At 39.0% G+C, this 24,638-nt stretch overlaps 4 protein-coding genes across 4 annotated transcripts; 1 reads left to right on the top strand and 3 right to left on the bottom strand.

The window, feature by feature from the left end:
* Window positions 1–3,145: 3,145 nt before the first annotated feature.
* Window positions 3,146–19,139, bottom strand: LOC131977843 (uncharacterized). Its single transcript, XM_059341287.1, has 5 exons — window positions 18,802–19,139; window positions 12,833–13,181; window positions 8,827–9,251; window positions 8,127–8,526; window positions 3,146–3,504 (listed from the first exon to the last, which is right to left on the bottom strand). Exons 1-5 carry the CDS (start codon window positions 19,109–19,111, stop codon window positions 3,192–3,194), a joined length of 1,797 nt encoding a protein of 598 aa, XP_059197270.1. The 5' UTR covers window positions 19,112–19,139; the 3' UTR covers window positions 3,146–3,191.
* Window positions 3,673–5,740, bottom strand: LOC131977590 (histone H1-like). The gene is made up of 2 exons (XM_059340976.1): window positions 5,605–5,740; window positions 3,673–5,102 (listed from the first exon to the last, which is right to left on the bottom strand). Exon 2 carries the CDS (start codon window positions 4,729–4,731, stop codon window positions 4,117–4,119), a length of 615 nt encoding a protein of 204 aa, XP_059196959.1. The 5' UTR covers window positions 4,732–5,102; window positions 5,605–5,740; the 3' UTR covers window positions 3,673–4,116.
* LOC131977600 (histone H2A) lies at window positions 8,693–9,266 on the top strand. The gene has a single exon (XM_059340986.1). The coding sequence runs from the start codon at window positions 8,828–8,830 to the stop codon at window positions 9,209–9,211; it is 384 nt and encodes a 127-aa protein (XP_059196969.1). The 5' UTR covers window positions 8,693–8,827; the 3' UTR covers window positions 9,212–9,266.
* On the bottom strand, window positions 12,762–13,224 carry LOC131977605 (histone H2B 1/2-like). Its single transcript, XM_059340991.1, has one exon. The coding sequence runs from the start codon at window positions 13,201–13,203 to the stop codon at window positions 12,829–12,831; it is 375 nt and encodes a 124-aa protein (XP_059196974.1). The 5' UTR covers window positions 13,204–13,224; the 3' UTR covers window positions 12,762–12,828.
* Window positions 19,140–24,638: the final 5,499 nt, after the last annotated feature.

Genomic DNA, 24,638 nt, shown 5'->3' with positions numbered 1-24,638 from the left:
CGAACATACTGCCTTATTATGACCTACAGAAATATAACAAGAGCCAACTATTCTTCAATATCTACATGTTCTTTTAAAGGTTAAAAAATATAAGACAGACAATACTATTTTTTTGTGATTATAGAATCTTAATTAGTTTAAGCAAATGGAATATATGTAATTAAAGTAATCATAGTTTTCTACATCAATATTAACACAAAAACACAATCAATGTATCAAATCATATTGTCTGACTTAATATAAATGCATAGAGACATTTATTACAGTCAAGGTTTGACCTTTGATAGTGACCTGCGTCACTCACAGAGAACAGAGACAGAGAAGCAGAAATAAAGCATAACATAATTTACCAATATAGAAAATAATCAATTATTTTAAGAATCATCTTAATCACCACAGTATTCATAAGCACAATCACTGTCTAATCTTTGGAAAACACTGCAACAGCTTTAACATAAACATCTCATGTCCTCTTGGATTTTTTCAAACATTGATTGAAATCATACTGACACGTTTTTTGTTCATTAGACTTTTACCTTTACCCATGAATAAATAAAAAAGATTAAATGAATGAACCACACAAAATCAAATTAAATGGTTCTTGGCAGTGATTATCCCCATGCTAGCAGACTGATTAAGTATAGACTATTCAGATAGTCATAATATATTCAGCCAGTTGAAATACACCTAGAGTAATGATTTTACTGGAACTGATATAATTAATATATACCAGAGTTAAGATAAATCTCGTGAAATATAAATATGGCTGAATATAACAACCCATTTGTGTTAAGTTAGTATTCCCATCTTCCTTTCATAAGATGTATCGGTACCAACAATACTGGTCCTGAATTTATTCAGTATGGGATTAACACAATGTTTTGCAGATCTCGTGGCACTCCTTTTGGTCTTCCTTTTTTACTGCGCCACTTCTAGAGTCAGTCGACAAAAATGCGTTTGACAAGAATGACAATTTCAATTCAATTCAATTCAATTCAAACAACTTTATTTATCCCAAATAGGGCAATTCAGTTTGCAGTCTCCAGTCAGACAGCGCACGAGACAAAGCAAAAACAAAACAACAAACAAAACAAAAGCAGGACAGCACATAAACCAAACAATTCCCTCTGTCAGTGGCAACAAATCAGTGTGAGGGTAGCAGCAATATCCAGTCCCCAATGGACCACAGTGCAAACAATCTCAGGACAAAATGAGGGGAAGAGTAATAAATAAATAAATACATTTCCACCTTATGGCTGGAATAAATAAATACATGACTAATTACTGCTATCGGTAGCATTTAGCAGTTTGATAGCTGAGGGAATAAAAGAACTGGCGTATCTATTTGTTCTCCTTGGAGGGGCAAGATACCGCCGTCCGGAAGGCATTAAGCGAAACTCCTGGCTAAGAATATGGTCAGGATTGCCCATGACCTGTCTGGCTTTCTGGACGACACGTTTTTGCCAGAGGGAGTTCAGGTCTGACAGTCGAACTCCAATAATCTTAGAGCAGACATTAACAATGCTGCTGAGACTATTCTTCTCCTTTACTGACAGTCCATGGAACCAACTAATAAAAGAAAAGGTCAAAAGACTTTCAATAAATGAATGATAAAAGTTACACAAAATGTTCTTAGAAACATTAAAAGAATTCAGTTTACGCAACAGATATATCCTCTGTTGACCCCTTTTAGCAATCGACTCTGTGTTTACATCAAACTTAAGTTTGGAGTCAAACATGGCTCCCAAGTACTTATATGTCTCAACAATTTCAACATCATCTCCATGGATGGTGCTGGCTACAGGCTTAGGGTAACTCCTCCTGAAATCAATTACTATCTCCTTAGTTTTAGTTACATTTAAATCCAGAAAGTGATCGTCACACCAGTTGACAAAAGAAGACACAGGCACAGAAGGCACAGTCGTGGTCTGATTGGGCCCCCTGAAGAAGTGATACTAGCAGTGTCGTCCGAGAACTTTACAAAGTAGCTGTCCTCTTGCACAGACCTACAGCTGTCTGTGTACATAATAAATAACAAAGGAGAAAGGACACAGCCCTGTGGAGAACCTGTATTTGAGGTGATGACGGAGGACATGCTGCCATTCACAAATACTCTCTGAATTCTGTCAGTTAAGAAGTTTAAGAGCAACAAAAGAATCTGATCTGGTAGATTAAAATAAGATAAAAGCTGCTCAATTAAAATGAGGCTGCATCTTATTAAAAGCTGAGGAAAAGTCAGCAAATAAAAGCCTCGCATGTGCACTGGGTTTTTCAAGGTGCTTGTAAAGATAAAAATATTATCATCTACACTTTTCCCAGATTGATAAGCAAATTGGAGAGGATCAAGTTTGCCATTAATCAAAGAAGCAATTTCTTCTTTCAGTATTTTTTCAAAGACCTTTATCACAAGGGACGTTAAAGCAACTGGCCTAAATTCATTGAGCTCCTTTGGATTATTATTTTTTGGGACAGGGATTATGGTAGATATTTCCATATAGTTGGTATCTGGCCACTCTCAACACACATTAAGAAAAGTGATGTAAACACTTTGCTGAGCTGGTCTACACAGTGGGTCCACAAATAGAGTCTGGACCGGCAGCCTTACATTTATTAACCCTCTTAAGATTTGTGACATTTTGGTGAGTGATCATCACAATATAATTCTGAGGTGACAGATTCCTTCAACATAGAAATATCCCAAAATTCAGATCTTTCAAACAGAGAAAAAAATGAATTACAACAGTTAGCCAAGTTGTCAGCAAATGTTTTGCCTTTTAAAATATGTACTTAAAAACTAGTAAATTACTATCTGATGGACAGTCAAAAGACTTGCTTTTACCATGTTCTGATATTTTTTTTACAGTCTATGGTTCTGACTAAAAAAAAAGTTTTTTTTGTTTTAAAGTTACCGCAATTACCACTATAAAGTATCACAATGTAAAATCTAAGGCATGTAAACCTTTTTAACCCTTTAAACATTTCGAATTGTATTTTTTAAACTTACTCCAAGCATTGCATGAATCACATTTAACATTTTTAACGGTTTAAAACTTAAATCGTTGCTGAACTGGCCCTTACAGCAGTATTGCAGAACACTGTCCGATGTATACACACAATGACGGGAAGTTTCTCTGTAGATGAAGTGTGTGGCTCTTAAAAGAGCCTTTGTGTTTGTATCAGCAGTGTGTAGTTTAACCTCCGAAGCCGTACAGGGTGCGGCCCTGCCTCTTGAGAGCGTACACCACATCCATGGCGGTCACAGTCTTCCTCTTGGCGTGCTCGGTGTAGGTGACGGCATCACGGATGACGTTCTCCAGGAAGACCTTCAACACACCGCGGGTCTCCTCGTAGATCAGACCGGAGATACGCTTGACTCCACCGCGGCGAGCCAGACGGCGGATAGCGGGCTTGGTGATGCCCTGGATGTTATCACGGAGCACTTTACGGTGACGCTTAGCGCCTCCTTTACCGAGTCCTTTACCTCCCTTACCGCGGCCAGACATTTTCAATTATGTTGAGTTTGGGTCGTCAAAAACGAATGACCGGTAACTGGCTGATTGCCGGTATTTATATCTGAACTGCGGACGTGAGAGAGAACATATGACGCGTTTCACGGTGGGCGGAGACAAACTCATCAGACCTTCGTAAATCATGTGATATTTTTTCTTCTCTTTTTCTGCATTTATTCATTTGAAGGTTCAGAACGTCATGTACATTTTTTAAATTAATCATAATATGTCATTTGTGGAACAACAGCACCAGAACGGACTGACGGGGATATATATTAATGTAACCAATGTCCAATTTTCTTGTGCAATATTGTCAAAAGTCAATGTCAACTTTATCGTCTTATCGTATTTCCCATATGTACAAGACACACAGATAATTAAATTACGTTTCTTGACGTACCATGGTTAGAAGAACAGAAATGTGCAAAATATACAAAAAAAAAACAAGTTTGTAGGAGTTTAAAGTGTGTAAACTTCTGTCTCTTATTCAAACATTCTATAAAATAAAACATTTAAATGACACATAGAAAATAAATAGGAAAGCACTCTTTAAAGCTGGTGTGGTTGGCTCTTAAAAGAGCCTTTGGTGATGAGAGTGATGTGGCGCTCACTTCTTCTTGGGTGCTGCTTTCTTGGCTTTGGGCTTGGCAGCAGCTTTCTTTGCGGGGGCTTTCTTGGCTGCAGCAGCCTTTTTGGGTGTAGCCTTCTTGGCGGGCTTGGTGGCCTTCTTGGGGCTCTTGGTGGCTTTCTTGGCCGCTGCGGGTTTCTTGGCCTTCTTGGGAGACTTCTTTGCGGCTGCTGGCTTCTTTGCTGCCGATGTCTTGGACTTCTTGGCCGCTGCAGGTTTCTTGGCTGCGGGCTTCTTAGGTTTAGCTGCAGGTTTCTTAGCTGCGGGCTTCTTGGCCTTGGGCTCGGCGGCCTTCTTGGCGAGCTTGAAGGATCCGGAGGCCCCGGTCCCTTTAGTCTGGGTCAGAGTCCCGTTAGCGACCAGGCCCTTGACGGCGGTCTTGACGCGGACCTTGTTCTTGTCCACATCGTATCCGCCGGCAGCCAGAGCCTTCTTGATGGCGGCCAGAGACGTGCCGCCCCGCTCCTTGGATGCGGACACAGCAGCAATGATGAGGTCTTTGGCGCTGGGACCAGCCGGTTTGGGTTTGGAAACCTTCTTCTTCGGTGCTTTGGCCGGGGCCGGGGCGGCGGGAGCGACTTCTTTATCTGCCATGACTTCCTCTAAGCTTTGTTCCTCACGGAGTGACCAGAGAGTCTGAGGGACTGTTGCAGAGCTCGGAGCAGCGGGCTGTACTTGAACACACCATGAGAACCGTGGAGACTCAAGCCAGGCCGCGGCTCCTCTGTGCAGTGTGAAAGCCGGGACACTTGTGTTTTCTCTGCACTGATAAAAGGCTAAAAACTAAATGTAGGAGAAGTGCTGAAGGCTGACAGTGACGGAGCTGATAGCGGACTTGTTTCTCTTCACATTGAAGTCACGTAGAGTTCTGATGCTCTCTGCATTTTGTTTGTGGAGCCTCCAAACCTCACCTCTTCACCGCCAAGAACAGCACTTCTCAGCGGCTTTTAACACTTATTTCTCTCCTAAAATGATTTAAAGTGCATCAGAGCTCCGATAATAAACATTTCCCAGCTGCTCCACGTGTTTGTCCAGAGACTGAGTGTAAAAACAAACATCTCCCCCTAATGAATTTATAATAAAATTAAGTTATTCTGGTCGCTGCAAACACACTGATGAGGCTGATGGAGTTCATCCAGACTTCCTATCAGAGCTGCTGGCTGTGAACATTTCTTCTGTTAAAGACCACTTTTAATATAAATACTTCATAATTCTAATATTAATGATCAAATGCATGACATCTGTGCAGAAATGTTCAAATGTTACAGTTACTCTGTTCCACTGACACCTGAATATTAGTACTCTTCATCAAGTGTCACACAAAAGATATGACTTTTTTTCCTGCAGTGGGGAACTTTAGTCGTCACAGAAGCTCAAGATATAGACATATAGATATGAAAACAGAAAAGAATAAAAAGTGAGACTAATACATACATAATATACACCTTGTATACATAAAATACTTACATGGCTGCTATTTGGCATTGATCATATGTATAAAATTTGTTTTTCCTGTTTTCTTTATTTTCATGGCTATTTACATTGTAGATTCTCACTATAGGCATCAAAGCTATGAATGAACACATATGGAATTATGTTCTTTACAAAAAAGTGTGAAATAACTGAAAACATTTCTTGTATTTTAGATTCCTCAAAGTAACCACCCTTTGCTTTTTTGATAGCGCTGCGAATCCTGGGTGTTTTCTCAATGAGCTTCATGAGAAAGTCACCTGAAATGGTTTTTCACTTCACAGGTGTGCCTTGTCAGGGTTAATTACTGGAATTCTTTCCCTTATTAATGGGGTTGGGACCATCAGTTGTGTTGTGCAGAAGTCAGGTTGATACATAGCTGACAGCCCTATTGGACAACTGTTAGAATTCATATTATGGCAAGAACCAATCAGCTAATTAAAGAGAAACGAGTGGCCATCATTACTTTAAGAAATGAAGGTCAGTCAGTCCGGAAAATTGCGAAAACTTTGAATGTGTCCCCAAGTGCTGTCACAAAAAACATCAAGCGCTACAACAGAACTGGCTCACATGAGGCCCGTCCCAGGAAAGTAAGACCAAGAGTCACCTCTGCTGCTGAAGATAAGTTCTTCTGAGTCACCAGCCTCAGTAATCACAAGTTAACAGCAGCTCAGATTAGAGACCAGATGAATGGCACACAGAGTTCTAGCAGCAGACACATCTCTAGAACAACTGTTAAGAGGAGACTACGTGAACCAGGCCTTCATGGTCAAGTTGCTAGGAAACCACGGCTAAGGAGAGGCAACAAGCAGACAAGATTTGTTTGGGCCAAGAAACACAAGGAATGGACATTAGACCAGTGGAAATCTGTGCTTTGGTCTGATGAGTCAAAATTGAAGTCAAAACCATTTCAGGTGACTACCTCTTGAAGCTCATCAAGAGAATGCCAATAGTGTGCAAAGTAGTTATCAGAGCAAAGGGTGGCTACTTTGAATAAACTAGAATATAAAACATGTTTTCAGTTATTTCACACTTTTTTGTTAAGTACATAATTCCACGTGTTCATTAATAGTTTTGATGAATCTACAATTTAAATAGTCATGAAAATAAAGGAAATGCTTCGAATGAGAAGATATATCAGATATATGATATATATATATAAAAAACCATATAACCATATATTTAATATAGATACGATAATCACAGCCTCATGAAAATTTACAACCAAAAAAGAGAAGTGCTTGGTATCCAATCGCTGAAAATATATAAATCTCCAAAATTTTCGAAAGCCAAATCACTGTTAAATGTACTAAACACTATATCTCTAACAGAAATATACTGTAATATTTAATGGTCAAATTTTTAATTCATGTGGCATTTATAAAGTATTTTCTTGTCAATTATATGGCGGAACAACGTTTCTTTTGATGGAAAACCTTTTTATTTTTTACGGTTAAAAAAAAATGGAATAAAATGGCAATCTTAAACAGGAATTCAACAGTGCTAATATAATTTTACTGTAATATTTCCAAAAAAGCTGCACGATATTTATGAAAACTATAATTGTATAATCTTTATTTTTCCCTTTTTGCAGTTCAGTATACAGAGCAAACATATAATCTTTTGTTTGTGCACTCCATCTTTCTCCCTCTGCAGGTTTAATTGCTGCTCTGAGGTGCGTTCAGGTGCACGCTGCCAAGTGTGCAGAGAGCCAAAACACCTGAGGGCCCAGCCTGCAAAGATTTCTATCTGTCAGTGATCACAAGCACCTTGGACAGCTCCCTCATGTCTTACTGTTCTCCATCAGAGCAGAAACACACCACTCTGCTCCCATTTCTCTAGTCTTGTTCCTCAGATAGACTGTATCTGCTCTCAACTTGTTAAATAAGGTGTTGGTGCAATAGCGACACCTACTGAGCATCAGCATTCATTATAGACAGCATGGAGCTTGCTCGTTGAGTGTATTTCAGACCCTTTACTTCAGTGAAAGTACGAATATTACACCGTGAAATTACTCTGAGTAGCTGAAAGTATCAAAAGAAAAAGCACTCATATGAAAGATGGCTCCAGCCAGATTGTCATGTATACATTACAAATATATTATTTGTGCATTAAAGTAAGTATCTTCATACATTTACCAAGGTGGGACTCATTTGACTGCTTTATTTAATGAAGGTTAAAGTAAATCAATGCGAGTACCAAACAGTTTTTATTCATACAGCAATATATTGTATGTTATGGCTTTAGTTGGAGTGGAGGTTAAGTGTTTTTATTTTATCAAGCTAGGTATAGTGAATTTAACGTTAAAGGCTTTGTTTTCTTTTCTTTTCAAATACAAATTATTCAGTAATATGATTTAACATTTGAAGCCAGCAGAGGAATGAGCTCTGGAGTTGAGTGAGGTGGCTCTTAAAAGAGCCGTTTTGTTGTGTTGGTGTGGTAGCGGGTGAGTCTAAGCTCTCTCTCCACGGATGCGGCGGGCCAGCTGGATGTCTTTGGGCATGATGGTGACCCTCTTGGCGTGGATGGCGCACAGGTTGGTGTCCTCGAAGAGTCCGACCAGGTAAGCCTCGCTGGACTCCTGCAGAGCCATGACAGCGGAGCTCTGGAAGCGCAGGTCGGTCTTGAAGTCCTGAGCGATTTCTCGGACCAGGCGCTGGAAGGGCAGCTTGCGGATCAGCAGCTCGGTGGATTTCTGGTAGCGACGGATCTCTCTCAGAGCCACGGTACCGGGCCTGTAACGGTGAGGCTTCTTCACGCCGCCGGTGGCCGGGGCGCTCTTACGGGCAGCCTTGGTGGCCAGCTGCTTCCTGGGAGCTTTGCCTCCGGTGGATTTACGAGCGGTCTGCTTGGTTCTAGCCATGACTTCTTTTTCTTTCTCTGAACAGGAGAAAATGTGTGATTCAACGGAGAGACTCGCTGCTCTTAAACTGTGGGACCGGCGGTGAAATGTGACGCTGCTTCAGACCTCCGGATCCTGATTGGTGAGCGGCTCCTCCTGCAGCTCAGCTCCTCCTAGAGGAGGAACCCACCGCCCGGATCTCCGCTGCTTATTGGGGGAAAATTATTTTAACATGCCCGCCAACAGTGAGAGCGGGCCGCCCCCTGCTGCTCTACTGGAGCCTCCTGTTTGCTTGGTTGTCCGCGGACATATAAAGGAGGCTCCGGCTGCTGGAGCTCCAGTTTCTCTGAGTTCTTAGTCCAGAAAACACATCTAACCATGAGTGGAAGAGGCAAAACCGGTGGCAAAGCCAGAGCAAAGGCCAAGACCCGCTCCTCTCGTGCCGGGCTCCAGTTCCCGGTCGGTCGTGTCCACAGGCTGCTGAGAAAGGGAAACTACGCTCAGCGTGTCGGTGCCGGAGCTCCGGTCTACCTGGCGGCCGTGCTGGAGTACCTGACCGCTGAGATCCTGGAGCTGGCTGGAAACGCTGCCCGCGACAACAAGAAGACCCGTATCATCCCCCGTCACCTGCAGCTGGCTGTCCGCAACGACGAGGAGCTCAACAAGCTGCTGGGCGGAGTGACCATCGCTCAGGGCGGCGTGCTGCCCAACATCCAGGCGGTCCTGCTGCCCAAGAAGACCGAGAAGGCCGCCAAGAAGTAAACATGGACCCTCTCTGACTGCTGGAGACAACACAAAGGCTCTTTTAAGAGCCAACCACTTCTGATAAACGGCAGCGTTTCTCTATTACGTGCTCAGTGGGCTAACTGTAGGGACAGCAGCTAATCACCTACAATATAAAGTATAGTAACTAGTAACAAACCAGGTGCTTAAAAGTTGATCACCATGAACCTCTCACTAGTATATTGTCTTTAGATGAATATTTTTCTTTATTAAAGTAATAAAGTATAGGCGTTTACTGCTGGCCTTTAAAATAATAAAGGTAATATTAATAGTCTCGGTTTATATATTAAGTCCTATTCAAATATTTATTTTTAATGGAATACTAGAAGTATTGCCGCGGTATAACTAAGTATTTAATGCGTATTAATGAAAATCAACATGCTGTTGTCGAAAAATGTATTTGGGTGATTCTTCAATTAAGGGAGTTTTTCTTTCCCCAGGGTAGATTTTCAAGAAAATGTTTTTTAGGAAAAACAATTATTGTATTTGTTAAGGTTAGGTTGTAGTAGCTATGAAAAAAATAACTGTCTCAATGATGACATTTTAATACTTTTTGAAATGTTGAAGATTGAAATGGGCAAGAATTTCACTGTTTTGGGCTTGTCCCCAACCCAGACTTTTTGACATTCCCTCTTCAATAAAGCAATAAAAAGTGCTAAATTAATTAAAACTTTACTTTGCATTTCCTCATAACAACTTAAAAAGACATTTTTTTAATTCATATAATTTAAATTTATTCAATTTACAATTTATTTATAGTTAAATATCACTGTCCCTCATACATCTGTCATTACCATCACACTCAACATTTTAGAGAGCAATAAAGTTTTTACAAAAAGTTACTTACATTGTTGCATGCACATTAGATGCTCCAGAGGACCAATCCCAGACATGAATTAAGTAATTTGATGTTTTATACATCCTCATTTGAGAGTATGTTTATTAGGCGTCATTACCAAACAAGTTACTATTTGAGTATTTTAATTCATTAATAGGAAATTTCACTTTATTTAAGTATATTTAGTGTAAATTGTATGCTAGCTAACCAGTCAGCTTAGCTTAGCGAAAACCTAGCCAACATATTGTGCGGCAAGTGAAAATTGTCATTACCATCGCACAAGTGACTGTGATGGTAATGACAATCACTGATGGTAATGACAATTTATCTGTTTATTACCTTATAACTAGAATATATTAGCTTAATTTACTATTTACTACTTTACTATGATACAAAATTAAACAGTGACCAAAATGTATTTCAATTGTACTTGCAAATATTTAGAATATGATTCTTAAAGAGCATGTTTTGTACTTACTGGAATGATTGTGAAAACTTTGCTTTTCAAATCATTTTCTATTAAAATCAGTGTTTTGTTTTTGTGATGGTAATGACATTTTGCTCTGACAACTTTGAAAAAAATATCAAAATCATCATGAAATACAATCAAAGCTATGCTAAGATCTTTGTTTCAGACCAATTGATAAACTTTTTGAAATAGAAAAAACAGAGATAAAAGAACATTATTTTTTCAAAATTTGGGGACAGAAAAACTCCCTTAATTGAAGAATCACCCATTTATAAATTATGTTTAAAGAAAGTAAAGGGTATAATAAACATAAAGCCACTTATTAATGCCTGTAAGCCCTTTATAACGTGGTAATAAAAAAACGAAGAAAACGTCACTATAAAAGATATGTCACACGGTGTTAATCATTAAAATGGCAGATACACTCGACGCAGAGTAGTTATTAACCAAAAAATCCAGAAAATTAGATTTTAAACCTTATGTTTCAGGAGTTATTGTCTAAAATATGTAAGCTGTTTTATAAATATTTTAAAATTACTTGTTCCTTTGTGATGAACTAGAACTCTGTCAGAATCGTTTTACGAGCTAGTACACATGTTTGTTCAGGGACTTGAAGTAAAACCAACCATTTGCTGATACTCAGTTTGTAATAAACTCGTTATTCAGGTAACACACTAATGATAGCTGAGGCTTACAGTGCAGTTAGTCAGACTTCCTATCAGAGCTGCTGTTATTAAGAGAAAAAAACACTTTAATATAATTTCTAATATATATATATATATATATATATATATATATATATATATATATATATATATATATATAAACAAGATGCAACATTGATCTCTACAGCCGATATAACTAACCTGCATTATTTATTTCCTTTTTTTATTTCAGTAACTGTTATCACAAACCCATTGATAGGAATCAGGCCTGTGGTTTCAGGTAGACAACTCATGTTGTGTGTTAATGGGGATAGAAGTGCAAAATAACAAAGGACAAGTACTCGTTTTAAACTTAAACTTTATTTGAAATACATATTGAGTGGATTTGCTGATAAAGCTTGTGACATGTGGAGCCAGTGTCTGATCACCAAAAAAAACAATGGATATAATGACAACATTGCACAAAGGAATTGTTAATACACACAGGATGTGGACCTGTGGTCATGACCTTTGGATAGTGACTAACAGAATTAGATTGTGGATTCAAAGTGTAAAAAAACAGAAAATAATTAAGATAAGAAGCAGCTCTATATTGGCTACTGGACTCGCTTCACTCTATAATATCGGTCATTGAAAAACCCATATCGGTGGACTGCTTACTTATTAGAAAGTAATATTAATGTAAGTGTTTATCCTAATATGCGTCTTGAAGAAGGCAGGGTGATGTGCAAAAAAAGTATATAGATAATTGGGTACAGGCTGTGTGCATATCGATCACACTGATAATTACTGTCTGATTAAAGACAAAATATGATTTGTCTTAACTCACTAGTGTACCGTGAAGTGAGACCTTTGTGTCCCAGTGTCCCACTGGTTGCTGCTCTGCTCTCATTATCACTATTGGCAGTTAATGCATGTTACTTTTTTATGAACATTTAATATGCTAAACTCAAACTGTATATCATATTTCATTTTCTGATAAGACTCAGATCTTATAAAATGGATAGATAGCTTTCTTTACATCTGATGCCCAAAGGTATATTCTGTTTTCACCAAAGTAAATGGCACACCTTCTACACAACCTTTTTTATATTCTCTCTACACTATGTGTTTTATACCATTTTATACTAACAAAGGATATGCATAATTGAACCTCAACATACTTTTTTTTTTTTTTAAATATATAAATCCACCTACATTGCAGTCACACGTTTGAGCAAAAGTACACTGCTATTGAATATATTTGCTAAATATTATATGAATGTAAGAGATATAAACAGATTAACTCTTCAGAGAACGTGTGTGGCTCATAAAAGAGCCTTTGGCTTGTTGCTGGTTTACAGCAACAGGTAGAGAACATGCTGATTATTGGATAAACTGACAAGCTTTCATTGTAATTAATTAAAACCATTTTACTACATTTCATGTTTTAAATTGATATTTGAAGTCAATAACACACCCTGAGGTTTTTGGTCAATCTTATATAAACTTCATGAGGTTTAATTAGTTACTAATCTTTTTAAAGTTTGAAGGACAAGAGGAAAAGCTCTTGGGATGAAGTGGGTGGCTCTTAAAAGAGCCGTTGTGTTGTTGTTGTTGTTGTTGGAGCAGCAGCAGTAAGAGTTTACTTGGAGCTGGTGTACTTGGTGACGGCCTTGGTGCCCTCAGACACGGCGTGCTTGGCCAGCTCCCCGGGCAGCAGTAGGCGGACGGCGGTCTGGATCTCCCTGGAAGTGATGGTGGAGCGTTTGTTGTAGTGAGCCAGACGGGAGGCCTCGCCGGCGATGCGCTCAAAGATGTCGCTGACAAACGAGTTCATGATGCCCATGGCCTTGGAGGAGATGCCGGTGTCGGGGTGGACCTGCTTCAGCACCTTGTACACGTAGATGGCGTAGCTCTCCTTCCTCTTGGTCCTCCTCTTCTTGCCGCTCTTGGTGACGGCCTTAGAAACGGCTTTCTTGGAGCCCTTCTTGGGCGCTTTCACGGTGGTCTCAGGCATGATTCAATGCAGTTTCTCTTTCAGTCTGAATGAGCTCAAGCGAATGCAGTCCGGTGATTTTGTATCCTTTCGATGCAAATGTGACTGTGTGGTTGCTCATACATGATTGGATTGGATCAGACCTGAGCATGCGCCGAAGCAGTGATACTGTAAAGTGGGGGTTGCCAGGCGGTCCCTGAAAAGTTTCTTCCTTGGTCCTATTCCTCTTCTTGCCGCTCTTGGTGACGGCCTTAGAAACGGCTTCCTTGGAGCCCTTCTGCTCCAGAAGGCTGCTTTCAGTGCTGGTTCAGGCATGTTGAAGTATCGAGTCTTTCAGAAGTCGAATACCCACTCAGTCCACAGAGCGGTATTTTTTATAGCGGCGGTCCGTGGGTTAGGAATCGGGCTTGTAACTGGAGAGTCGCCGGTTCGAATCCCAGGACTGACGGGCCAAGGACTGAAGTGCCCTTGAGCAAGGCACCTAACCCCGCTGCTCCTTGCATGGTGTGTTCACTTGTGTGTAAAAAAGGATGGGTTAAATGCAGAGGTTGAATTTCCCTATTAATAAATTAATCTGGGCGAATTCACTCTGCACCTTTTGCATGGAATAAGCTACAGAATGACAGGAAACTAACAGAGTTAATATCATTGAGTGCTTTTAAATCTCAACTGAGAGTATTTGAGGACAACTCTATAACATGTACGTGTTTTTAATAATCTGTTTGTTCTTAATTTGTGTTTTCACTGTGTTACTTTGTAACTCAATGGGATTTTCCTATTTGAGTAAAGGTTATAATAATATAATATTTATTAAATCAACAGTTGCAAATGGATCATATATAGTGAAATATACACCTAAATGTTTGATTTGGATTTGCTGTTTTTACTGTTCTGTTATGGGAGAAAAATAGCCAGAAACATCAAAACTGACCACTGCGTGATGTTTTTGCCTGTAGTGTCTCACCTGAAAGTTAAAGTATTGTATAGTTGAATAGAACATTATTTTTGCTTTGTGTAATTCACTGATTTACCTGATTTCATATCAATTATGTGTTGCTTTGTGGCTCCACTGTGAGTTGATATAATCCGTGCTGGATGTTTCAGGTCTGTCTCAAAGTCTTTAGCTAAACTAGACCCGCCTCAATCTGTTAACATTAGCTCCGGCTTCATGAAACAGAATGATCCTGGTTCGGTGAATTCAAGACTGTTTCCTGACAATAAGACCTGAGTCAACTCTACACAGCAATTTCCAAAGTGTTATTTTTCCAGAGTTCAGGTTGATAGAGTAAATTTTTTTCACTGGGGAGTTCATTGTGGCATATTAACACTTGTGATACTGATAAAGTGTTGCTGATTGGTGCAGTGGTTCAGTGTTGGTGTAGAATTAATGTGTACTGCACTGACTCCCTTTTCAGCTCTTTTCTCAACATGAAAGCCCCAAAGCTAATCCTGTGGTGACTAGTCTTGAACTCCAGTGTGTTAAAACCATAAAACTAACATTTTTTTTTTAATGTATGTGATCTGATTTCTACAGAAAAAGATGCTGTTTGCTATGCTATGTCAAACTGAATTGAGCCTCTTAATCGGCATTTGTCAAATAGGGTAATGCATTAAAACACAGTTAAAACAGAGGGGCACCATTGAAGCCAATAATTGTATAAATATTTAAGCTACATTTTGTGCAAGCTCTCCAAATATTCTATTTTATGTGAAAGATGTGACATACAGTATATTACAGTGATGCACATATTATATATATAATATTAATGCTAGCAATGATTATTGAAACATTATTAAAACACTAGTTAAAATTTAGAATATTTCAAAAAGCAACTAAATGTTGATGAAATGTTTTCTAAATCAATACAAGGTCACCTGCATCACGAATGCTTGTGTATATACAGCCAAAGAGGAGTTCAGCATCTCCAGTGCAGTGAGACTGTGTATATCTAGTGTATCTAGTGTATATCTAGTGATATAATGAAACATGGACACAGATTGATGAAGAGGTCTTCGGTGATGCCCGAGAGAAGTCCGAGATCATCTGGACCATTGTTGATGCCTCTGCAGTGATTGGTAGGGCATGCTCTGCACTCAATTTTTTAAGTCATTCCAGCTATACAAAATGAAGTCTAATAAATAAACAATAATAAACAATAAATCCGTTTTCATTTGTTCACAAACATTTTTTAACTATTTGGTTTCTTTTAGAGTCTCCTCTTGAGTCCTTACGTACAGACACACTTTCTCTTTCTTCATCGTCATCAGACAGTGAGGCTTCATTTATGTCCCGAAAGAGACAGTGGTTCAATGACACCGACATGATGTTCCAGAGAAGGAACGAAAGCGACGATGACTACTCACAGGCCAAAGAAGTGAAGTGTTGAGTTCAGTAATTGAAGTATCTTCAGTGGCGGTTCTAGATCAATTTTACTGTGGGGGCCAAGGAGGGGCCAGTGTTAATCAGAGGGGCACATTAAAAAACAGCAAAGATGATATTTAAGCATTCACAACCTTTATTTTAGCTTATTGAAAAATCTCATTTAGTATATTTGGAAGATACAAATACATTGATTGAAACAATGAGACAGACTCACCAACAATAACAATTATTTTTGTACGACAATGACATTTTTCATTTTTGTGCTTTTATTTTGAAAGTGCAGGACAGTGAGAATTATCTTTTATATCTGTATATATACACACACACAAGCTTTTATTGCACAATTAAACTATCATACAATGTGCACATTCTGGGTTCCTTTTGTGTACAATGAGATATTGTTTAAACAAAGAAAGGTACGAATTGTTCCGACGTTCATCGTTATAAATTGATAATTTTATTATTAATTTGACACAGGGGCCACAGTACGGGCCAAGGGCTTTTTCACAGGGGCAGTTGCCCCTGTGGCCCCTGTGTAGAACCGCCACTGAGTATCTTATATTTCTGTTACTTATTCTAGACTATCAGAGACACTATGAATTCTGACGAATCTTGTCGGCTGTTGTTGTACTTATACAATATCAGGGACATGATGTGAGTTTCTGGTAAGCTGTTTTGTGACTTTAAACCTGAAGAGATTTTGGTTCAAATTTGTCAACTTCCTATGCATTCCTTTCTGTCTCTGTTTAGCATCTTTCAGTCTGTCCTTACATCACATGCATGGCTCCTTTTTCTCCACACAAACTTGGCTATCAGTCAGATTTTTCATTTTATTTCAATTAAAGTATAAAGCTGCCAGGAACCCAAAATACAAACAAAAGACACAGGTGTCTATGGAAATGTACCTTTTTGTGTGTGTGTGTGTGTGTGTGTGTGTGTGTGTGTGTGTGTGTGTGTGTGTGTGTGTGTGTGCGTGCGTGCTTGCGTGTGTGTGTGCGTGCGTGCGTGCTTGCGTGTGTGTGTGTGTGTGTGTGTGTGTGTGTGTGTGTGTGTGTGTGTGTAAAGCTCCTATGATTCACTTCCAACTGGCTTTCTCAGCTTGTCTACATGTCATAAATAAATAAAGTCATTACTGTAAATTATAAATGTGTATTTTCAATAAATAGATATACTCCAGAGGGTTAATATGTAGTTGTGTTTTTTTTTTTTTTTAAATTCATGACTGATGGTAGTAACCCAGCTGCAGTACATTTAATCTTCTTCATTTAAGTGCAACAAGATGCAACCTTAAACTTTTGTGTCCTTTTTGTCCTCTCTAAGCTTGTTCAACAGCTTCTGAAAACAAAGCCAGGCGGTCAATTGACCAGGCAAACTGGTCAACATAGTGGTAGCAACAATGATTGAGAAGCATGGTAAGGCAAAAAAAAATCAATGCCAGATATTAAATAAGAGTAACAACTTCAAGCAATATGTACGACAATGTATTGAATATTGTCTTAAAATGGATAATATTACTACATATTTGTTCTCTTAGGAGTGCTCCCTAAAAGGATATGAAATTATTTCTGTGTTATGAAAAGGGATTTTGATACATTTTAACAAGATTTTTATTAGCACGATATCTTTTTTAAAAATATTTTATTGAACATTTTGTTTTGTTTTTCTTATGCTAACTATACATCAGAGGACTTTGACAAGATTTGGAAAAGACTCCCAGAAAACTACTAGCTCACATCTGCTCACATATAAAGACAAGTGTTTAGAGTTTTTAGTCTCACACTGAGATTTTAGACAGATTGTGAATCTTGCAGGGTAACTATTTACAAGACTACAACTATTTTTTTTTTAGCATTTCTTTCCTACCATGCAAATTCTCTCTTGGTAAAAACTTAACAACAAAAAGAAGAGAAGACGTCACAAAATGCCCCCTCGCAAAGCTGAAAGAGGGTTTCTGTTTTTCTGACATGAAAAGTTGACTGATTTTCAGTAAAAATAGATATAAGGAAGAATAAAGAAAAGGAAAATTTAGAAATTAATTCTTGATATACATTTAAGTCCTATTTAATTATAATTTGTTTAATTAAATCATTATATTTATCAGCTCTATCAACTCTCATTTCGTTAATCATACATTAATCATTGATTATTTATAACTTATTTATGTATACATTTATTTATACATTTTAACTGGGTCTCCTTACTGTTCTCTTTACTAAGAAACAACGCCCCCAAAATCCTGCTTGTGGCCGTAAAAATATATGACATCACTATATTTCTATTTAGGACTGAGCTTACTAACATGGAGGGCAGGGAGGCCATATCCCTACTGACGCACATGTGAGGGGCAGATCTTTACGAAAAGGAAACATGTACATAGAAATTGATTCATGATCCAGAGACATCCTGTAACATGCTACAACTGTTCCCCACATTCCTTGACACAAAGGGCCTTGTGAGTTCAGGAAAAAACTGTGTATTACATTTTTTTGATATTCACATTCCCAATTACGGTTTTTACTGATGTCTTTAGGTGCTGCAGGATTTTCAGCTGCTGCTTGGAGAAGCAACCTCATCCAGACTTAAGGAGAAGTGTGGTCATGAGTTTACACTAAGTTTTTTGTAATTTTATTTTGTTTGTAGATATGTTAAAATGCATCACTCCTCTCTAAGAGATAATCAATAAACAATGGCCAACATTTTATCATGTTTCATTCTTATCAGTTTATATTTTGTCTCCTTAATCCACATATATCAGACCTTATGTAAATTTAATGTTTTATGTCTCCCATGTCCAATTAATTCAATGAGACACAGGTAGACTGCAGTCAAGTTGTATTAGCATCTCTGGGAGCATTGTTGAAAAACCTGTAGCTGGTTGGTTTTCATTTTTTTTTTTTTACAACAGTCTATTCGTAATATTTGCCTATTTTTTTCCTCAATTTAAACATTCTAAAAAAAAAAAAAATATATATATATATATATATATATATATATATATATATATAAATGTATATTTCTGTATAAAGTATGCAATGCTGCCCAAGTGTATAGCCATAGGGAAAAAATTAGACCTGTCTAGAGTTTACTTTCAAGAGTTGATTTAGCATTTTTCCATAAGTAAACTCAAGAAAATTAACCGATGTAGAATTGAATGTACACTGACGGGAAGTTTCTCTGTAGATGAAGTGTGTGGCTCTTAAAAGAGCCTTTGTGTTTGTATCAGTAGTGTGTAGTTTAACCTCCGAAGCCGTACAGGGTGCGGCCCTGCCTCTTGAGAGCGTACACCACATCCATGGCGGTCACAGTCTTCCTCTTGGCGTGCTCGGTGTAGGTGACGGCATCACGGATGACGTTCTCCAGGAAGACCTTCAACACACCGCGGGTCTCCTCGTAGATCAGACCGGAGATACGCTTGACTCCACCGCGGCGAGCCAGACGGCGGATAGCGGGCTTGGTGATGCCCTGGATGTTATCACGGAGCACTTTACGGTGACGCTTAGCGCCTCCTTTACCGAGTCCTTTACCTCCCTTACCGCGGCCAGACATTTTCTATTTTGTTGAGTTTGGATCGTCAGAAACGAATGAGTGGAAGCTCTCTGATCGCCGGTATTTACATCTGAACTGCGGACGTGAAGGAGAACAGATGAGCCGTCTCTCGGTGGGCGGAGACAAACTGCTGAGTTTGTCTCCGCCTTCTTACATTGTTTTGTCCATCATGTGATCTTTTTTCTTCTCCTTTTCTGCATTTATTCATTTGAAGGTTCCGAACGTCATGTACATGTTTTACATTTATCATAATATGTCATTTGTGGAACAACAACACCAGAACGGACTGACGGGGATATATATTAATGTAACCAATGTCAAATTTTCTTGTGCAATATTTTCAAAAGTCAATGTCAACTTTATCGTCAATTTCCCATATGTACAAGACACGCAGATAATTAAATTACGTTTCTCGACGTACCATGGTTAGAAGAAAAGAAATGTGCAAAATATACAAAAAAAAACAACAGGAAAATATGTAAGTAATAAGTAATGTGCACATATGCGTATGGAATTTAACTAAGTACATTTACTCAAGTACTGTACATACTTTACTATATTATAGTATTTACACATTTGTAACTTTATACTTCAACTTCACTACATTTTAAGGGCAAGTATTGTACTTTTTACTCTACTACATTGAGCTGACAGCTGTAGTTACTTTTCAGGTCAAAATTTCCTTCATTATATTCAAGGACAATGTGATTATTGATGACTTTTCTACATGCATTTAGACCAGGGGTCTAAAACTCAAATTACCTGGGGGCTGCTGGAGGCAGTATCAAAATGACCAAAAAAGACACAAAATTACAAAAAAAGACACTAAATGACACAAAATGAACAAAAAAATACACAGAATTACCAAAAAAGAAAAAACTAATTAAAAAAACAGACACAAAATGACCCAAAAAGACAGAAAAAGAAAAATTACGTAAGACATAAAAAGTGACCAAAAAAGACAGAATTATTTTTTTTTAAAAAGACACAAAATTACCCAAAAAAGTAATTAAATGGACCTTCCACACACAACACGGTAAAGTGCCATTCATATAAAACTCACATTAAACTTACATATCAAGGTGGGGGCCGAGAGTTTGAGACCCATGGTAATGAGTCGACTGGTAAAGCCATTGCCTAGACCGAGGATGTTAGATGTAGACAGCTGTTGCTACACCTCAGAGTGAAATGATAAAGAAAGCTGACACTTTAATTGAGGAGTTGGAGGAAAATTAGGACAATCTTAGTATAAATCTACAGGTGTTCTCAAGTCATTTATTGCTTTGTGTGGAGGTGGTCTATTGTGTGAAGCATTGTTATATTTTACAAAAGTCCTACTGATTTATCTGTAAATATATCTGGATCATCAGAAGATCGGAATCAAATGTTGAGCAGCCCAATAGTAGAGAAAACCAGTTAAGTTATTTGGGAACACCTTTCCATCTGCATCGTTATGACCTTCTAGGTGGCAGTTAATGTACATCTAAAAGTGTTACTGTTCTTGATGTATGATGATTGATGATGGCGGCGGCGATGGCGGCTGCAGCGCGTCGTGGGTCTGCTGGCATCCCATTACGCACAAACCCGGAAATCTACCGAACCACGGATAATAAGATCATCGTGGTGGACGAACTTCTTAACTTCCTTGTGATAAAAATGAGACGTTTAAATCACGATGATATCGTCCTACTGGCCACGGGTAACTTCAGCTCCGAGTGGATTGAGGCGTCGAAAAACATTCTCTTTGACGTCTGCCCTCAAACGACTCAGCGCAATGTTGCCCACAAAGGGACACAGAAGGACGTAAATAACATCAAAACGTGCTTGAAGGTGTTGAATGAATGTGATGAAAACATCCCTAGATTTGTCTCGCACCACTTGGACAACTTGCCACCAATTACGTTTGATAACATTGATGTCTCTGCGCTATTGGGGCGTTTGGACCAGCTAAGCAACGACATCACTTGTGTGAGGAAAACGCTAGAAACCCAAAATGTCACCTGTGAGAGCTTACAAGCAATCACCACGTCTATTCACGACCGGGTGTCCGCTTTGGAGCACCCCTATGGATCTACCGACGAGGGCGCTCGCGCTGTGGATGGCAGCGGGAGCCAGGGTGAGCCTCTGGCGGATGGCGTGCGCGGCGAATTGCAGCGCATGGAGACGAACGACGCCAAGGAAGCGACACCGGTGGTTTCCAGCGTATGCGGTGGCCCGTCTTCACCATCAAAACCCCGCACTGCTCCGCTGTGGATTGACGTCGTGAGGAATGGGCGCCGCCGGCCGGCTCCTGTGCGTGAGCCGAGCGCACAGCAACAGCCCCAGCAAGTGTCAAACAAACGCCCGAGAAAGAATACCGGCATAGTTGGAACTGGCAGCACGAGCTCCATTCAAGTTATCAACACGAAGAGGGTGAGTGTTTTTGCCACACGCTTTTCCCCGGACATGGAAGAAAACACACTAACCGAATATTTACGTGACAAACTTTGCCGAGAGGTCACATGTCGCAAGATTCAGAGCGCGCACAATAGATTCAGCTCATTCCAAATAACTGCTGAATGTAATGAAGTGACCGAAATGTACCTACCCGAACTGTGGCCGGCCGGGATACATGTTCGGCGATACTATGAGCCCAGGCAGCCCAAACATCCTCATGCATCATGAACATCAACATGTTGACAAACTATTGGAAGAATGTGACATTTTGTGCCTACAAGAGACTTGGTTACCTAAGCAGGAGTTGATGCATCTGAACTCAATTCATACCAACTTCTTGGGTGCTGGTGAATCTACGACTGACTACTGCGATAAATTACATCGTGGTAGAATACCGGGAGGTGTCGCTATCTTATGGAACAATAAATATGATAATTGTATTTCAGTGGTACGTCTAGATGTTGACTGGGCAATTGGCATAAAGATCAAGTGTGACAACAGGTCCTTTATCATACTGAATATTTATACTCCCTATGAATCTTATCAGAATGAAGAAGTCTACTGCAATAGATTATCTTTTATTAATGCCTTCATTAGGGACAATGCCACAACAAGTGTATTTGTAGTGGGTGATTTTAATGCAGATATTTCTGATGAAAGATCACTGTTTGCCAAATGTCTTACTACTTTTTGTGACGACAATAATTTTGTGTTATCCACCAAATGCCTGCTACCTGAGAACAGCTATACTTATATCAGTGAAGCATGGCATACCACCTCATGGCTGGACCACTGTATATGCACTGCAGACGCACATGGGTCTGTGAGCAACATAAGAATACGTTATGAAATGGCCACTTCTGACCATATTCCATTTCAACTGGTTTTAAATCTAGAGAATATTCCAGCACAATCTGACAATGTTTCCAATTCATTCACTGCCAAACTGGACTGGACAAAGCTCACTGAAGAAAATGTACAGCAATATTCATCACATACAGATGAATTACTTCAGATTATCAAATTACCAATGGACTCTCTGCTATGCAGGGATCCAGTGATGCCGGTAACGCGTTAATTAGTAACGCGTTACTCTAATATGACCACTTTTTTCAGTAACGAGTAATCTAACGCGTTACTATTTCCAAACCAGTAATCAGATTAAAGTTACTTATCCAAGTCACTGTGTGCGTTACTATTTTTTTTGTCATTTTCCTTAGTAAAACGATATATTTGCTTTCTTCTTGCGACTCGGGGAGCGACGTCGATCGGCGGTTTTGCAATCTATTTTGCGGGTAAAAATGGGTTTTGGTGGGTGGATAAACTTGGGCTGTTTTCGGATCAGTTCTGCGGGTTTTTGAAGCCGAAACACGGGCACTTCCGATCCTTTTTCTGCGACCCTCTGTTCAGCAGGCAGCAGTCTCACTCACTCATTCACTCACACACACACTACAGCTCTGGCTGACGTGCCCCCTAAACTCACAACAGACACTCCCACTACCTTCAGGCTACGTTAAGTCAATCAGTAAGGATGACTATATGGCGCTTTATATCCAACACAATCATGATCTAGTCTGTCCTTAGCCTACAAAATAAAGTTTGAGAAATGTCTGCATGGAGCACAGCTGCTTACAGGTGTGCAGCTGACAGGTGTGCAGCTTACAGTGACAGTTTCCTCATCGCTACCTGAGCCACCATCCGATCCTCCTCCTTCAGTTTTTGCCCGTACGCGCCCGGTATCTCATCTCTTTCTCTCTTGCGATTCACACAGCACAGCTGGACAAAGTGGTCTATAACTGCCGTTTATATGCAGCAGTCAATATGATCGCTATTGGCAGTCCGGGGTATAAATGCTCAGAGTTTGTTTCATTTTAATATATTATTATATATAAGTTGTAAGCTTCAGAAACCATCAAACACATATATTTAGGAAAAGTCGCCGACTGAGAGACATGTAGCTTTAATGTAAACGAAGTTATTTATAAAAGAACATGTTAAAAAGATTTTGATTGTTACATTTATAAACAATGTAGATCATAAAACAGTAGGTTTTGTCATTACAGTATTAGTTAAATATGTCAGGTCAGAAAAGACTGTCTTTATGTTATATACAGTCTTATACAAAAAGAGTATTTTTAAGTGAAGTCAAGAAAGACTGTCTTTATTTTATTTTTTATTTAAAAAAGAGTATTTGTTTTTAAGTGAAGTCAAGAAAGACTGTCTTTATTTTATTTTTTATAAAAACATGTATTTTTTTCAGGAAATTGTTTTTAAGTTTGTACGTTATTGTTAAAAATACACTTCCAATAAAATGAGTATTGGCAATTTAAAACTGGTTGTCATTTTTATGTTGAGGCGGCGAGGGGTTGTTGTCGGCAGCCGCTGAATGTAACTAATAAAGTAACTTGTAATCTGACTTAGTTACTTTTAAAATCAAGTAATCAGTAAAGTAACTAAGTTACTTTTTAAAGGAGTAATCAGTAATCGGATTACTTTTTCAAGGTAACTGTGGCAACACTGCAGGGATCCTAACTGTAGAAATGAGCAGCAAAGGTCAGCTCTATGCGGCATGTATAATTTTATTATTGAAGCACTAAATGAATCTAGTAAGTGTTTTTACTCAAACAAAAATAAGGTGCATAATCTTAAACCGGGCTGGAACGAGCATGTGTCAGAGCTTCACATGGCTGCTAGAGACGCCTTTAAAATGTGGTCACAAGCTGGAAGGCCGAAACATGGGCCACTTTCTGCACAGAAAATGGCTTCCAATGCGAAATTTAAATATGCTGTCCGTTTTATTAAAAAGAACGAAGACACAATGAGGGCTGATGCACTTGCTAGGAAGCTGTATAAATACAGTAGTACTGACTTCTGGCAGGAGATCAAAGTAATGAACAACAGTAAAGCCCCATTACCGTCTTCAATTGACGGAGTGTGTGGCTCGGACGACATTGCTGAACTTTGGTGGCAACATTACCATGATCTATTTAACTGTTTAAAAAGTGACACTTTTCAAGTAGATGGAGTTGAATTCTCGGAGGATAATTTCATCACTCCTGCGGAGATTCACAGTACAGTCAGAGGTCTGGAG

The sequence above is a fragment of the Centropristis striata genome, chromosome 9 (genome assembly GCF_030273125.1).
Source record: "Centropristis striata isolate RG_2023a ecotype Rhode Island chromosome 9, C.striata_1.0, whole genome shotgun sequence".
Classification (NCBI taxonomy): domain Eukaryota; kingdom Metazoa; phylum Chordata; class Actinopteri; order Perciformes; family Serranidae; genus Centropristis; species Centropristis striata.
Note: the sequence above shows the minus strand (reverse complement) of the source record. Positions and strands in the feature narration are given on the sequence as shown.

Coding starts and splice junctions, on each gene's coding strand:
- LOC131977590 (XM_059340976.1), bottom strand. CDS start 4,731: ATGGCAGATAAAGAAGTCGCTCCCGCCGCCCCGGCCCCGGCCAAAGCA.
- LOC131977843 (XM_059341287.1), bottom strand. CDS start 19,111: ATGTCTGGCCGCGGTAAGGGAGGTAAAGGACTCGGTAAAGGAGGCGCT. Junction 13,182..18,801: donor CCTGTACGGCTTCGGAGGTT/AAACTACACACT, acceptor CCACCGTGAAAG/CGCCCAAGAAGGGCTCCAAG. Junction 3,505..8,126: donor AACCTGTGCGCCATCCACGC/CAAGAGGGTCAC, acceptor AACATAATTGAA/AATGTCTGGCCGCGGTAAGG.
- LOC131977605 (XM_059340991.1), bottom strand. CDS start 13,203: ATGCCTGAGACCACCGTGAAAGCGCCCAAGAAGGGCTCCAAGAAAGCC.
- LOC131977600 (XM_059340986.1), top strand. CDS start 8,828: ATGAGTGGAAGAGGCAAAACCGGTGGCAAAGCCAGAGCAAAGGCCAAG.